This window comes from Mastigoproctus giganteus, chromosome 2 (genome assembly GCF_048544385.1).
Source record: "Mastigoproctus giganteus isolate SK-2022 chromosome 2, ASM4854438v1, whole genome shotgun sequence".
NCBI classification, from domain to species: domain Eukaryota; kingdom Metazoa; phylum Arthropoda; class Arachnida; order Uropygi; family Thelyphonidae; genus Mastigoproctus; species Mastigoproctus giganteus.
The window spans coordinates 204,504,131-204,521,234 of record NC_143576.1 but is presented as its reverse complement, the minus strand read 5'-3'; the positions used below and the strand labels follow the sequence as shown (position 1 = coordinate 204,521,234).

At 35.4% G+C, this 17,104-nt stretch overlaps 1 protein-coding gene across 2 annotated transcripts in view; it reads left to right on the top strand.

The window, feature by feature from the left end:
- The window catches only part of LOC150089950 (dual specificity protein phosphatase 3-like), a 31,829-nt gene that overhangs the window by 907 nt on the left and 13,818 nt on the right, over positions 1–17,104 (top strand). Inside the window, exons 2-3 of one of the 2 annotated variants that reach the window (XM_090368918.1) lie at positions 11,085–11,362; positions 15,279–15,502. In XM_090368918.1, the coding sequence (XP_090225044.1) occupies positions 11,151–11,362; positions 15,279–15,502 (436 nt within the window). In that variant the 5' untranslated portion in view covers positions 11,085–11,150. Of the gene's footprint in view, positions 1–11,084; positions 11,363–15,278; positions 15,503–17,104 lie in introns of those variants that run through there. The other variant, XM_090368919.1, reaches the window with a different exon arrangement.

Sequence of the window (17,104 nt, the reverse complement as noted above, 5' to 3'; positions counted from 1 at the left end):
CTTCTCAAAGTTTGATTTTGGAAGGAGTTTTTTTTTTTTTTTTTTTTAAGATGTAATCTACTATGAAATACTTTGAATGGAATGAACAGTTCACTTTTCTTAATTCTTTATCACATCTTTATCTAATTGTTGCCACACTTTTTCCCTTTTGTACCAATCAATTTGGGAGTGCCATCATATATCCAACTATTCATCTTTTCCTACCAATTATTTCTTAATGGTGATGCAGTCCTTTCTGTTATTGTTTGAATTTATAACTGATTACAAAAACTGGATGCAACAAATAATTTTGATATACTTGGATTTCAGGAAAGCTTTTGACACTGTTGCACATGGAAGACTACTATACAAATAGGAGCAGAATGCTATTAAGGGTAAATTGCTACAATGGATAAAAGGATGGTTGAGTGGGAGAAGACAGAAGGTGGTAATCAATGGGTGCTGCTCTTCGTGGACTAATGTTATTAGTGGAGTCCCACAGGGTTCGGTGTTGGGTCTGCTGTTGTTTTGTATATTTATCAATGATATTGATGAAGGTATATCAGGCTTAGTGTCGAAGTTTGCAGATGATACAAAGGTTGGCAGGGTTGTTAATGACAGTAATGGCAGTGTGCTACTGCAACAGGATCTAGAAAATTTGGTCAGATGGGCTAAGAAGTGGCAACTGAAGTTTAACCTTGACAAATGCAAAGTACTGCATATGGGTAAAAGTAACCCCAGAGAAATATACCAACTGTGTGGTACTACACTTAAGGTTGTAGAAAACGAAAAAGACCTAGGAGTAATTGTGCAGTCAGATATGAAGTTTTCTGAGCAATGCAGACAGGCTGCCAGGGCAGGTCATGGGGTTTTGTCAATGATATATAGGAATTTTGCTAGCAGGGAAAAGAAAGGAGTGATTGTCCCTCTGTATAAAGCAATGGTCAGGCCACGCCTTAAGTACTGCGTACAGGTCTGGAGGCCTCATTTTAGGAAGGACGTAGATTTGCTTGAGAGTGTACAGAGAAGGGCAACAAGATTGGTGAGAAGAATGAAGGGATCCTCTTACCAAGAGAGGCCTAAGTTCTGCAAATTGCAATGGCTGGAGATGATCTGATTGAGGTGTTATAAGGCCTTGAATAGGTTGAGCGTGCTGAATTCTGATGGGATTCTTCCACTTGTTCAGATTACAAACCTAAGAGGGCATAAATTCAAATCAAGGAAAGACAGATGTAGACAAGATGTGCGGAAATTTGCCTTTAGCCAGCAGGTGGTTAATTGCTGGAACAATCAATTCCATCTGTCATTGTGGATGACAGATGGAATCGATAGGTTAAATAAATTTGACAGGCATTTGGAGGGAATGGTTGTGTGAATTTTTATTTATTTTTTGACTGATGCTGCATAAGCTCATACACTTGCTTTTTTGCATCACATGCCACTACTACTACAAGAAATTTAGTCAGATTCCTATAGATGCTACATAAGTGTTCTCGGTTAGTCTTTACAATCTGGTACCCCTTCCGACTGATTATTGTGAGTAGCAGTGATTGACATGCCTAGCCTGCCATGGTTAGTCTTAGTTAGGGTGTTTATCCTCCCCCATTGCTGATGTTTTAAAATCATGAACTCGTTTTCTGATTTTTAAAGAGCAGCAAGTGAGGGGATGAACACCCTAAGGCTAACATGTCAATCACTGCTACTCACAAAATCAGAAGGAATGTCAGATTGTAAAGACTAATTGGGTATTAATTTGAAGGTAATAGGTATTATTAATTTCTGAATGTGCATTTTAATAAATGAGTAAAAGTTTCCTGATGGTTTATGAGTACAGGAAAAGTTAGTAGCCCACCAACCAGTCCACTGTAATTGGGGCCCATTGTACTACTTATGTATCTACAGATATACAAATTGCATGTATTCTGAGGTCAGTTTCCCCCCCCCCCCACATATCTATTACTTGTCATAAGTCTGCTATCAGAATAAATTCTATCCAATCATCTCTTTAATCATTCTTTAAAATTCATTAGTTTGAATAATAATCATTCAAACTAATTAATTTTTGTCATGAAAGAAATAAATTTTTAATAATTTTTTGCTGCAGACAGTAAAAATTTAATAATTAGTATTTGTGAAATAAATTTCTGAATGTGCATTTTAATAAATGACTAAAAGTTCTTCCATCAGCTCTGACTGTCCCATAAAATTTCCATTATATGCTGATCTAAAATTTTCTTTTGTGGGCATGAAGGAAGAAACCTAATTTATTTAGAAATTAGCATCAGCCAAAAAAAACCGATTTCGCCCATCCATTCACTCCAAATGCCTGTCCAGCTCAGCCTTAAATTTATTTAAGCTGTCAACTTCCACAACAAGGAATGGAAGTCTGTTCTAGCAATCAACTACCCACTGGCTAAAGGCAAATTTCCGCACATCTATTCTACAACTGTCTTACCTCAATTTGAATCTATGTCATCTCAGGTTTGTAATCTGAGCAAGAGGAAGAATCCCATCAACATTGAGCTTGCTTAACCCGTTCAAAGCTTTATACGCCTCAATCAGATCACCTCACAGGTGCCTAGTCTCCAGACGATGCAATTTGCAGAATTTAAGCCTTTCTTGATAAGAAAACCCCTTTGTTCCCCTCACCAATCTTGTTGCCCTCTTTGTACTCTTTCTAGCAACTCTACATTCCTCCTAAAATAGGCCTCCAGACCTGTACACAGTACTCAAGGTGTGGCTTCACCATTGCTTTGTACAACGGGATAATAACCTCCTTTTCCCTGCTAGTGAAATTCCTATATATCATTGACAAGACTCCATGACCTGCTCTTGCAGCCCATCTGCACTGCTCAGCAAACTTCATATCTGACTGCACAATTATCCTCAGGTCTTTTTCATTCTCCACTTCCCTGAGTGTAGTATCACACAGTTGGTACATTTCTCTTGTGTTACTGCTACCCATATGCGGTACTTCACTTCGCATTTTTCAATGTTAAACTTCAGTTGCCACTTCTCCAGCCCATTTGCCCAACTTATCTAGATCCTGTTGCATAACGACAGTATGCTGCTAACGACAGTAGCAGCATACTGTCGTTAACAACCCTGCTAACCTTTATATCATCTGCAAACTTGGACATTAAGCCTGATATACCTTCATCAGTATCACTGATGAATACATAAAACAACAATGAGCCCAACACCAAATTCTGGGGAACTCCACTAATAACATTAATGGAGTTCCCCAGTATCGAAAGCTGTCCTGAAATCCAAGTATAGGAACTCCCCAACTTAGGGAAATTCGACTTTACGTAAGTTTTTGCCGGCTGGTGCAAACTTAAAAAAATTGTGGAAACGTATTTTGCATCTCGTAGGAATACATGGAAGTATCTTGAGAATATTGTAATGTGAACCCAATAAAACATAGTTTTTTTTTTTTTTTTTTTTTTAATTTGTTCTGTGTCCTTGGAAGTTGAAAATTTCGCTATTTATCTCTCTAAAAGCTCATATTTATAACGGAATTTGCACTACACTTTCATCGTTATGATATGTTCCCGCTATAAGAATCAGTTTTGAATGCCTTTGTGATATTTTTCTAAAGCACGTTTCTGGAGGTCACTACCATAAAACAATTTGCAATTTCCGTTTTATTGGGCTTTTCTATTAGTGCATCTAATTTATAAACAGGTAGTAAACTCTATCTTATTGCATTTGCAATAATCCCGATGGCTGGAATTCTGTGGGTTTTTACGTTACGGTATTATGTTGAAATGAGTTCACTTTCACTGATATCTTCAATCGTATAAAAACCAAATTTTCAGAAACTTCTCTTCATTCCTATTTACGTATTACAATGAAGAAGGGAAAGGGACCGACGGAAAGTGCAAGTGCTGGCAGTGCCAGGAAAGAAACAAAATCGATTTAGAAATGAAGATGAAAATGATTGAGAAGTATGAAGCAGGACGAAAGCATGGGAATTAGGTCTCTCTGCTTCAACAGTGAATACTATTTTAAAGGACAGTGCATGTATAAAAGGACATGTCAAAGGATCAATGCACTTAAGATCAACAGTGATCACAAAACAGTATTCAGATGCTATATTGAAGATGGAACAGCTATTAATAATATAGATGGAAAATCAGATTCAGAAGTGAGTGCCCCTGAGTCTAATGACCATTCAAGCAAAAAGCAACAAGTATTTATAAAGATATTAAGGATAAGCATGGCGAACCTCAAGCCAAGTTCGTGGCAAGCAACGGGTCGTTTAATAGGTTCAAGCATCGCGCTGGTTTCCAAAACATTAAAGTATGCAGTGAAGTCACCAGTGCCAATTCTGCAGCTGCAGAGAAATTTTGTGATGTGTTGGAAAAAATTATTGATGAAGGTGGCTATTCAACGCAGCAAATTTTTAACGTTGATGAGACTGCTCTGTATTGGAAAAAAATTCCAGATTGAACATACATTTCCAAAAAGGAAAATGCAATGCCAGGTTTCAAGGCATCAAAAGATAGGGCCATGCTTTTACTTAGGGCTAATACAGTGAGAGATTACAGATTAAAATCACTGCTTGTGTACCATTCTGGAAATCTTCATGCATTTAAGGGCATCAATAAAGCCACCCTACTGTGCATTTCTGATCGAACCAGAGAGCATGGATAACAATATCTCTCTTTGAGGATTGGTCTAAATGCTGCTTCATTCCCGGGTTTGAAAAATATTGTAAAGAAAATTATGTTCTTTTCAAGATTTTGCTTCTATCAGATAATGCTCCTGGACATGCTACGTATCTAGATGATTTCAAATTGAACGTGAGAATCATATTTCTGCTGCCAAACACAACTTTACTCATCCAACCTATGGATCAGGGTGTTATTTCAAATTTAAAAGCATACTATTTACGCACAACATTTGCTCAGGCACTGTATGCAGTAGATGATGAAATAAATTTTACGTTAAGAGACTTTTGGAAATCTTACAATATTTACCATGGCATCTTAAACATTAATAAGGCCTGGCAGAAATTACTAAAAGTTGTTTAAATGGTGTATAGAAGAAAATATGCCCAAGTAAAAGGCTTCAAAGGATTTGAAAAAGACATCATATGAAGAGGTTACAGATAAGATTGTAAATGTTGCAGAGCTACTTCAGCTGGAGGTTGATGCCAAAGATGTGGAGGAGTTAATAGAGGAAGAAGAGAAGGAATTATCTAATGAAGAACTTATTGACTTGCAGGCAGCGATAGTGAAAGAAGAAAGTGCTGACGAAGCTCAAGATGAATCAAATGAGGAGCCAAGGTGCTTCATCACCAGAGAGATCAGGGAGATGGTAGTGGCATTTTGTAAAGTTGCATCGGCAATGGCGAGGTTTGAGAAGATGGATCCCGACAGCGAATGATTCTTAAAAGTTAACAGAGGGGTGAATGATATGCTTGCTTGCTTGCTACAAAGAAATCTATGATGAAAAGAAAAAAGCCACCATCCAGTCATCCATTAATGTTTTTTCGTAAGGTTGAGCAGTCGAACCCTTTCAAATCTCGACAGCCCTCAACCTCCGTAGCAGTGTTCTTATCAGCTGAAGACGTTAATTCTGGCAACGATGCTCGTGAAGTAAAACTTACTGACGTTATGGCTGTCTCCTTTTTTTTTAATTTTATAATTTTGAAAATTTTTTTTTTAAATTGCACACTTTTGTAATTTTTCCTTGATAATTTTGAGATAAAAAAAATGAATAAATACAATAAATAATTCTATTTATACTTTCGTTGAACCTTTCTTTTTTGATTCAATCAATTCAGCGAGGAGTGTTGCACAAGCATGGGACTTACTTAGTATTCTGCCGAACGCAGCCCTTACGTAATTCGGGGAGTACTTGTATATGATATCAAAGTTATTTTTTGCATCCAGTTCCTTTGTGACCACATCATAGTATCCAATCAAATTGGTCAGACAAGATCTCTCTTTAACAAACCTATGCCGTGTCTTAACTATTACCGACCAAATACGGAGGATGTGGAAAGTTCAGGGAATGACCACCGCATATCCCCGAAGCAATATGGCCTTAGTTGCTAATGCTCCTAAAAACCAAACAACAAACAAACAACAACTATTACTGCAGTCTTCTCTGGATGATCCTGCAATGCTTCTTTAACCAGGGACTTCATTATTTTCCCCAGTCTATAGTTACTTGTGTCACCTTTTCAACAACCTTTGTGAATTGGGGATAAATATGGCTAAGGGTTTTCTTGCTTACTTTGCTGCGTCCTTTAATATAACTGGATACATCCCATCCACTCTAGATGACTCTCTTATGTTCAATTTCAACAAATTCTCCTCCACTTTGCTCTCAGTTATTACAAAATCATTTAGCTCCCTGCCAGAGTTTGATAAGCTTCTGACCGCCACTTCCCTACAGAATTGAATGTAGATGCAATAGATGAGGTAGCTGACCAACTGAATGAGTATTCAGTTGGTCAGCAGGTTCATCAAAAATTGAACCATCGATCTCAAGTGGACCAATCTGATTCAACCCCTTCCTTCTAGAGTTTACATAAGTAAAGAAGTCTTTGCTGTTTTTCTTTGTATCCTTTGCCAAAAATTTCCCATAATCTGCCTTTGCTTGCCTAACCTCCTTTGTGACTTGATTACAGACTAGCTTATATCTACTATAGTCTTCTGTGTTACCTGATAATTTATAAGCATCCCATGAATTTTTCTTCTCTGCCATGAGTCTCATTAGGTCCTCTGCCATCTACTTAGGTCTAAACCTTGAACAGTATTTCTTAGTTGGTATGAAAAGCCTAGTAGCTTCAAAGATACTTCCTTGAATGCTTTCCATTTAGAATTCACCGTTGGTAACATCATCAGTTGATCCCATTGTACAGAATTTAAAAACTATCTGAGAAGACCACCATAGTCATCTTTACGAAAGAAAAACCCTTCTCTTTTCCTCTGATGGTAGTCACATCTTTAAGTATATCTCACATCAGCACACTGTGATCACTGCTACATAGTGGTTCCTTTATCTGTAGAATCTTAATGCATGAATAATCACTGCTGATAATCAGATCAAGAGTATTACTCCCTCTAGTTGCCTCCCAAACATGCTGCTATAGAAAACCAGTCATCCAATAAATTCACAAGTCTTGCTAGTGTGCGAGTGACCAAATCCGCAAGTTCCAGTCAGTATCTCAAAAGTTAAAATCCCCCATTTTAAGACATTCTGATTTACTGGCCCACACTATTTCTCTGCACAATTGTTCATTATACTCATCAGAGTCATTAGGCCTATAACACGCACCTACTCTCGTTTTACCAGTGCTTATGTCACACCACACTGGCTCAACATTGCATTTTCCACCAGTGTCAGTTAGATGCACTTCCTTAGATTTTATGTGTTTCTTAACTAACAGCATAACCCCTCCTCCCTTCTTGTCCTGTCTTTCCTTTCTTTACACAATGTACTCCCCAGATTCCAATTCTACGCTGCTATATCTGTATGGCACCACTTCTCTGATATCCCAACAATATCCACCTTTGATGTCTTGACCAGCACTTCAAACTCATGAAATTTATTAACTATACTTCTAGCATTGGTGTACATGCACCTGTTCCTACTCTTAGTTACCCTAACACAGTCCATGTATTTACTTGTTCCACGATGACTTCTAGCAGTCCTGGAAATCCCCAGCACCTTGCTTTCCAGGCTATTGCTCATTCTAATAGAAGCAGTGCAAGAATCACTTTTGCCTCTGCCTGCTGCTATTGTTAATCTTTTAGTCTGTAAATTCCCCCAAGTTAGCAGTTTTCCGACCCACCTAACACTGCCTCGATAGCATAAGCAAATATTCTTGCACCCTTTTTATGTAAGTGTAGTTTAAAATAATTTCAGGCTTTGAAGTGGTTATATCTAACTTAAAAAGGTGCCAAATGAAATATCTAATTGTATGTATTTTTTCTAAAAATTATTAAAGTAATTGAAGTTTAAATCTTATCACACCATCATACCACATTATGCCACACTTGAGTTCCATAGGCTAATGGTGCATAATGGCATTAGCTGCCACTATGCCATAAAATCTCCAATAATAACAGCCATGGTACAAGTGTCGTAACAGAATTTTATTCTAGCTACAGCATTTTGATGAAGAAGATGCTCATCATCTTGTGCCAAAATTGGGAACAAGAGTAACATCAGTGGTTCTTGTACTTGATTTGGTTTCTGAGAAAGTCTTTGTTCTAGACCCAAGTGTGTGTGTGTGTGTGTGTGTGTGTGTGTGTGTGTGTGTGTGTGTGTGTGTATATGAGTATTAGCATTAGTAGTGGAAAATGTTGCAAAAAAGCAAGCAAGCTTATACAGCATCGGCAAAAAAAACCGCTTCCTATTTCATATATCCATTCCTTCAAATAGTTTGTCTAGTTCTTCCATGAATTTATTTAAGCTATCAACTTTCACAACAACAGATGAAAGTTTATTCCAGCAATCAACCACCTGTTGGCTAAAGGCAAACTTCTGCACATCTATTCTGCAAGTCTTTCCTCAATCTGAATTTGTGCCCCTTTGTGTGCGTAGTCTGGGCAAGAGGAAGAATACCATCGGCATTGAGCTTGCTCAATCCATTCAAAGCCTTAAACACCTCAATCAGATCATCTCGCAGGTGGCGCCTCCGTAGCCAGCTGGGCAGAAGCAGCAGTGCGTAGCACACGCTTCTTGATTAGACCGGAGTTCAAGCCCGTGACCACCAAATACAGAGGATGCGGAAAGGTCAGGGAATGACCACCGCATATCCTCGGAGCAATATGGCCTTAGTTGCTAATGCTCCAAATAACAAACAAACATCTCACAGGTGTCCAGTCTTGAGATGTTGCAATTTGCAGAACTGAAGCCTTTCTTGGTAAGGGCAACCCTTTATTCCCCTCACCAGTTTCATTACCCTTCTCTGTACTCATTCCAGCACCGCAACATTCTTCCTAAAATGAGGTCTACAAATCTCTATGCAGTACTCAAGAAGTGGCCTGACCATTGCCTTATAGGCTTATACAATGGAATAATCACCTCCTTATCCCAGCTGGCAGAATTCCTGTATACCATTGAAAAAAACCCCATGTGCTGTCCTCACTGCACAATTACCCCCAGGGTTTTCATTTTCCACTACCCTGAGTGTAGTACCACACAGTTGGTACGTTACTCTTGGGTTAATGCTATCCATATGCAGTAATTTTTATTTGTCAATGTTAAACTTCAATTTCCATTTCTCAGCCCATCTGCCTAACTTTTCTAAATCTTGTTGCAGTTGATTATTGTCTACTAGTTAAATTATCAGCTTTAGAATTATCTGTATCAATAAGTGTATGGTTCAGGGAAAGGAACATATTTGAGAACTGGGGTGGCTTGTAGATTACTGGTTAGCCTACAGTAGAGAAAAAAGGCTCAAGGAAAAAGATAACAGGTAAGCCTTTATTTCCCTCCCTTAAGTAATTGAATAGTTTAAAATGTACATAAAGCTAGAAAAGTGAGTTGACACTAATCAACAGTTCTCCCCCCTCACCTTGCAAGATACTCCTGTAAGCAGCCCTAGATTAGCATTTAATCAGTCTTAGATTTTCGGAACTAGTTTATTAACATACTTCAATATTAAGAAAACAGTGCAGAAAGAGATTTACTGCAGTGTGTATGTATGTGGAAGAGAATTATTATCAGCACTGGAGCAGTGGTTGTTATATACCAAGCAAAAAATTTCTTAAAATCTTAATGACTGTTTACAACAACTTAAAAAGTATTTGAATCACCAATAATAATAATAAGGATCATGGCTAGGTGTGCAGGTTAGAAATAGGATTTTTCCAACTCTTCACCTCTCTTTGAAGCCCCTCAAATAAGTTTAAGCAATTATATGACCAGTTTTCTGATATGTTAAATAGTAGTAAACCAGTGTGGAATTGCTGTATACAACTTTGCATACTTGATAATAACTTTGTCTACAAACAAATGATATTTCATCCTATTCTTGCATTAATATAAAAATTAGTGAAATTTTTTGTTATTATGAATATTCACCATGGAATCAGTGAATTATAAAAAAAATTCACTGGCTTTAATTGCTTTTCAGTATATTGGTGAACATGTGATTTTAACTGCTAATTTCCAAAACATACGGACTTTAATTTGAATAATAATGCAACCTAAATAATTCAATGCCTAGTGTGCCAAGCTGATAGCAATTCAGTCACTCTAGAAGTGGTGCAAGTGGTAGAAGTGGTGAATTACAAAAAAATGTGAAAATAATCAGTAGTCTTTTAAGAAATTAAGATAGATTACGCTATACACTGGAAAACGTGCTTATTTTTGCTATTCTCCAGTTCAATTTATCAACACACAATACCACTAAATGAACATCAAATTGTAATTTACCTTAAAAGAATAGCAGCTGAATAAAACTGATATAGATGACCATTCTGCCAGCTTCCTAGAGTTACAAATCACATTAATGAGCATGAATGAAACTAACCTTACTGATTCATATGATAAACACTATGACCATCTAGCCCACTGATGTTCAATATTTCTATTAGGATTTATAAAAATATTATTATGCCACAGGGCATCTAGTTAGCCAACATTTGTAGTAATGAACAACTCTACATTAAGGCTTTCAGAATTTTAATAAAATATGTAAAAAGAATATTTGTATAATTATTTGCATACACAGATCTATTCCAAACTGACCATGTTCACATAGTTATAATTACTAAAGTCCAAGCAGCAATCATTCTCAGATGATACTGTTTTTCTGTCTTGAGCAGGCTATATGTTCTCTCTTTTCTACATGTGGAACACTGAAGTCCCATGTGTAGAAAAGAAGATCAAAATCAAGAAAAGTGTGAACTACTATCCTATATAGAAGTGAGTGGTATACTATTATTCTATGTTCGTAAACAACATAGGCATTCATTGCTGCACTGAAAATTGTGTAACCTTATTTCTTGTATAAGATATTTATCTTTGATTTTAAGGTATAAAATGTAAAAATTATGTGCCTCATAAGTACCTGTTTATGACAATTAACAATATAATTTAATATTGTGCATATCTTTTTTTGCTTTTTTCAGAAAAATTCTGTTTTGTTCAAGTAAAGTAAACCCCCTCAGTTGCCTTCTTAATCAAAATAAATTACTATGCAAAGTGTTCGAACCTCACCTGTAACTCGTACTAACGAACAAGCTTTGAGAAAACTATATCGTGCAATCCAGGAGACCCGCCCTCCTCCTAGGTCAATTGGTGGATTTCAGTGGTTACCTCGGTTGCTAGGAAGACCTGCTAATGCATATGGCAACACAACAGGAGTAGATTGTGATGAGGTATATCCAAATATCTTTATTGGTGATGAGTAAGTACTAACATTTAGTAACATAGTTTCAAATATAATTCAAATTGTTTTTTTTTTTAAAATATAGCTCATTACACATTTTGCAGAGTCTGTGTGTTGTATCATGACATGGAAAACATTAGATGTGTGATAGAGAGAATTTCTATAGGCAGATCAAGGTCATTCACTAACTTAGCTATTCTGTGACATATTCACTCAACAATTGTAACTCCCTCTCATCAACAAACTGTTGGTTTGAGAAGTGACTGCTTAAATACAGTACCACGAATTATGTGGGTGAAAGGTATATGGAACGAGAGAGAAGACAGCTAATGAATGGCTTTCTGCTGCCTATAGAATTGCTCTCTACCATAGCATGTAGTACTGGCTAGTTTCAGACACATGAATGAATGAATAAGCCAGTGACAAAAGTTGGTATGCTTCCATGTAGAATACTAAACATATGAGTAGTGCAGTAAAAGCTTTGTTATTCAGCACTCATCCAGCACATCTATATTCTAGAGCACAGGTAACCAATTGCAGTAGTTTTCTTTGCAGTCCTTATTATAAAAAATATAACTCATTTTGGGTGAATTCCTTTTTTGTCATAAAAGTACTTGTCATATAAATATTGTAACATATTTTATTTCCTGTTATTACAGAACGTTTACTTATTTTATATTATAGAATGTGTGAAGAATACACTATAAATAAATGCACTTTTACTGCAAAGAAACATTTATTCAGTATAATGTGTGATTAAATTGTTAAAATGTCACACATTAAATTGTTAAAATGCAAAACTAAAAGAATTACTTACCACTTAGTGACGCATGCTATATAAAAGATTGTAATTATTGCACAATAATTACAGATTGTTTTAAAATAAAATTAAATGACTTGTTTTGATTGCCTATATACCTTTTCTTGGTTACAGTATGGTTTACATTGATACAAATCCAAAATTTTAGTTTTACTATTGTTATCCATTGTGTGCCTTTCCTTTTACACTGTAAAAGGAAAGGCACACAAAATGAACAACTGATGAATATCAGGACACCGATTGAACCATGGGCTGTTTGTATTATGTATGCCTGGGATTACACTTAGTGTCATTTGCATTGTTTAGAGATCAAAAGCTGTTTACTTAGTTCAAAGTTTCATATGTTGAACTTATTTTAGTATTTTTCATATGATAAAAAGATAAAAAATTTTGAACATCATTGAATTTTAATTCTTTAATTTGTTAAAAACAAAACATCATCCTTAGTTTACGTCTACTGACAAAATTTTGTCTAAAAGGTGTTTTCCTATAAAATTTTGCCCTAAAGGGGTGTTGTAATGAATCCACAGCCTGAGACATCAGGGCTGAAAATATAAAAAATAAAATAAAAAAATATTTTAAAAATATTATAAGTTACACTAAGAGCACATAGAAAGGTCTCACGTAAATATAAGCAGCAGCGAATGTGCTAATAATCTGTGCATATTAATTCTTTGGTTATTCGTTTGGATTTCCACCTTGTGTTATATCTTTTTAAATCTGAAATGGCTATAACGTCTAGAATTATTTTTCACTAATGACCAAGTAAAGAATATTGATCTCTGGATGGCTTCCCTGATAAGCTGATGCAAAAAGCAAACATCTAGATGGTTTGAAAACTGTCTGCTACTAGGTGAGTATTCTACCAGCAAGCCCCAGTTTATCCTCATACAATTGAAGTCTTCCATAATAAGACATCAAAATTTTCTTGCCTATTTAGTTGTATGTGTAGTTGATCATCATATCCAGTACATTCGTTAGGGCTGTGGTATACTTCTGTTTTGTTGTTGTTCTCAATGGATATATATGCTTCTTGAATTTATATGCTTGACTGGGCCATGTTAAGATAATAAATGAAATTTTAAAAAATGTAAATTTTGTCCAAATTTGCATTTAGGTACCTAAAAGTCTTATCATGGCCTATCTGCTTGCTGACCAGAAGCATAATCTCTCCTCTCCTTCTCTCATTTCTGTCTTTCCTGTACATGTATGTATATATTAGAAACATACCTCCAGTATATTAGAATAGCACAATGTTTCTGATGTCCCTATTATGTTAGCATGTGTTGATTTTTACCACTATCTCCAGTTCATTGAATTTAACTATACAGTAAATATTCTTGTCAACAACCAGACAGGTCAGCATCAACAAGAATATTTATCATATTTACTCCCAACCTCTAGACTAGGCCATTACTGTTTATTGACTATACTTCTAGTATTAATATATAAACATGCAAAAAGTTGTTATTAAGTTTTAGGCACATCAGCAACTTAGATCATATTGGGACAAACATGCTAGAGATTATCATTTTACATTCTTTGTAACACATCCTGTGTAGTTGCTTATGGCATTGCTTTTCCTAGGAATTTTCCAGATATGTGTTTTAATTAGTTCCAGCATTTTTTGAATGACTCTTCAGTAATTTCCTTATATTTTTTCATGGTCTTGTGGTCTTTGCAGTGCCGACACTGTATGTGTTTTCTCAAATTGATTTCCTGATCAGTTTAGGTATGGATGGTCTTTTCCATTGTATTCTTTATATCTAAACCTGTGATTATTATGGAATATCATAAGGAGATTTCTTACACAAACAGTCAACAAAACTGAAGCAAGAATGTCATCACTTGAATTCAGCATCAATCAAGAAATCCTCACGGGGGTAATGGATCATTGCCAACAGCTTCAAATAGTGTTGGATGCTGATGTGATTCACGTAGTTTTTGCTAAATTTTTAACTCTTGCAAGTCTGCTTTATTTATATGGAAACCCCAAACATGAAAGGTATTAGAGCCTATAGTACTTAGGTTTAAGGTTGGGAAGACAGAAGATGCTGTATTTGTTGCACAAAATATTAATTTCCTTATGTTACATATTTCACTAAACATGTTCAATTTAAATTGGGATGTCTTTTTTTGGAACATTATATATGCACACCGCTCTTGTGAGGATTTTGATTTTATATATGTTGGTTTGATGTACTGCATTCTTCATGATCATATGGAATAGCACAGCACTTCCATTCATACTAAAAGTAGTTATGTCTCTAAATCAAGTTCACTTGCCTTAAAATTAAATCATAACCTTATTTTATAAACACCATAAAAGTTAAATGCCAAGTCAACCATATTAGAACTTTTAATTTCTGAATCCATTAACTTTAAATCAGAGTAATTCTATTAACGGGCACCACATCAGTGTCATCTCAGAGGAAGGGTCTGTTGAAAATTAATAATTATAAACATGTTTTGTCCTAATTTGTCACTTTTTATCATACTGGACCAACTAATAAAAACATATTCCACTTCTCCCTACACAGGTTTCTGGATAGCGTAGTAATTAATTCTACTTTAAGAATATTTCTATTACTTTTCTCTTTCCTTAAATTATATTAGCAAAAACTAGTTTTTACTTTATAGTATATTTGACATATTCATTTTAAAATTTAATTTTTATGAATGACTTTTTATCTTATGTGAATTTATTTTTTGTGTTTCATTATAACCATGATAAGATTTCATCATAATTGAAATCTTTCTTATGAGGGTTTTTTTTTTTTTTTAATATTATGTAATTTAATTTTAGTAGCCAGTCTCATTAGAAAATATATGAATTTTTGGTATGGCTTCAAACTGCTTCCAAATTATCAAATTCTTAATAATCTTAAGCTGTATGATATATATTTAAAGGTAAGTTTTTCAATAATGCAGTTGTGATAATTGTATGTTGAGATATACTCCATTATTATTTTTAGGTGGAAATCTTTGACCATTACCTGAATAAGACCAGTTGGAGTAAAAATTGGTGTAATGTCTTTTAATTTGTATTTAAATAAAATACGAAATATGAATAAAAATATGCAGTTAATTTTTTTTTCTTTTGTTTGAATGCAGGCTTGCAGCAAGAAATTTACAATTCTTGAGAACAGCTAAAATCAGTCACATTTTAAATGCTGCAGATGGCCATAGATTTGGGCAAGTATCAACTGGAAAAGCATACTACAACAACTCAGGAATAACTTATCTTGGTTTAGACATCATGGATGTTCCTCAAGCCAATATTGGAATGCATTTTGAACAATCTGCAGCCTTTATTGAAACAGCTTTACTTGTAAAAGGTAATAGTATCATTTTTTTAATATTCAGTGTTCATTATTGTTACATAATTTTTGTAACAATAATGTTTATTATAATTGAATGTGTGTGTGTGTACATAATGACTAATTAACAGTCACAATTGCTTCATCAGGAGGAAATGAAAAGAGGTCTGTTTAATTTAACTTATATGTTAAATTCTGTGCTTCATTAAATCACCATTTTCAACAGAAGTTTATGGAGGATATGCCTATGTTTTTTAGTCAAGTCAGTATTTTGTCATTTCAGTTTTGTGCTCACTTCTGTTAGCCACAGTTGTTCCCTGAATGCACTAGTGAAGCAATAGCTCATTAGTGTGAGAAAATTCTGTCTAGCAGTTACTGTTGTTTTTAAATTTTAAAAGTTTGGAAATATGGAAAAGAACTGTGATACTTAAATTATTTCAAGCAATGATTTGCTTGAAATAATTTAAGAAAAATTGGTCCTTTTAAACAAGCTTCCATCTTATGGTTTGCCAGCTGTTTTTTGTAATTGGTTATGCAGTTTTCTCTCTGATCGCTCACTGAGGGTGATGGTAAATGGCTCTCTGTCTTCTAACTTCTCCACTAATGCTGGTGTCCCCCAAGGTTCAGTTCTTAACCCCCCCTCTTTTCCTCTTGTATATTAATGACTTTCTTCCATTGACTGGAAATCCTATCCATAGTTTTGCTGATGATAGCACATTGCATTCCACTTTCCATTTTGAAAAACCTTGCCCTGCTCAATCAGCTTCAACTTCTTGAATGTCAGCTACCAATTCCTTAAATGCCCATCTCCAGGTAATTCTCCAGTGGGGCAAAGACAACTTAGTTGATTTCAATCCTTCTAAAACTCAGCCTTGTCTTATATCTCACAAAAAGGATTCTTCTACTCCTATGCTTATCTTTGGTGATGCTCATTTCTAGGCAAAATGATATCTCTTTTGGGGATTACCCTGACTTCTAATCTCTCTTGGCACAAGCACATTACAAATATTGCTTCCTCTGCATCAAAAAAACTTGGTCTTCTCTTTCGCTCTCAGCATTACTTTTCTTCCAAACAGTTGTTCACTCTGTACGAATCGCAAATCCGCCCTACCATTGAATATTGTTCCCACATCTGGGGCAGTGCCCCCAAAACCTCTCTCAGGCTTCTAAATTCCATTCAGAAGAGGGCAGTTAGGTTAATGACTCCTCTCTAACAGAGTCTCTCCACTCTCTGTCTCATAGACTTACTGTTTCTGCTGCATGCCTTTTCTACAGATACTTCCATGGGCACTGTTCTTCTGAATTGGCTTCTATAATTCCCACTCTCTCTTTCAAAACAGTCCGAACACATGCTGCCGCCAGCCAACATCCATTTACTGTCCAGCTTCAAACTCACAGAACCAACTTTTCATCTTCCTCGTTTATTCATTCAACTTCTGTTTTCTGGAACAACCTTCTTTCATACGTATTTTCTGAAAATTACAGTCTACAGAAATTCAAGTCTAATGTCAAAAAATATCTTCTTTCATCTTCTCAACCTCCAACCCAAGCATGGTACTAAGTATTATATGTTCTAATACCTCTCATTTTTGGGGTTTTCATAAAAAAAATAAAAAAGTA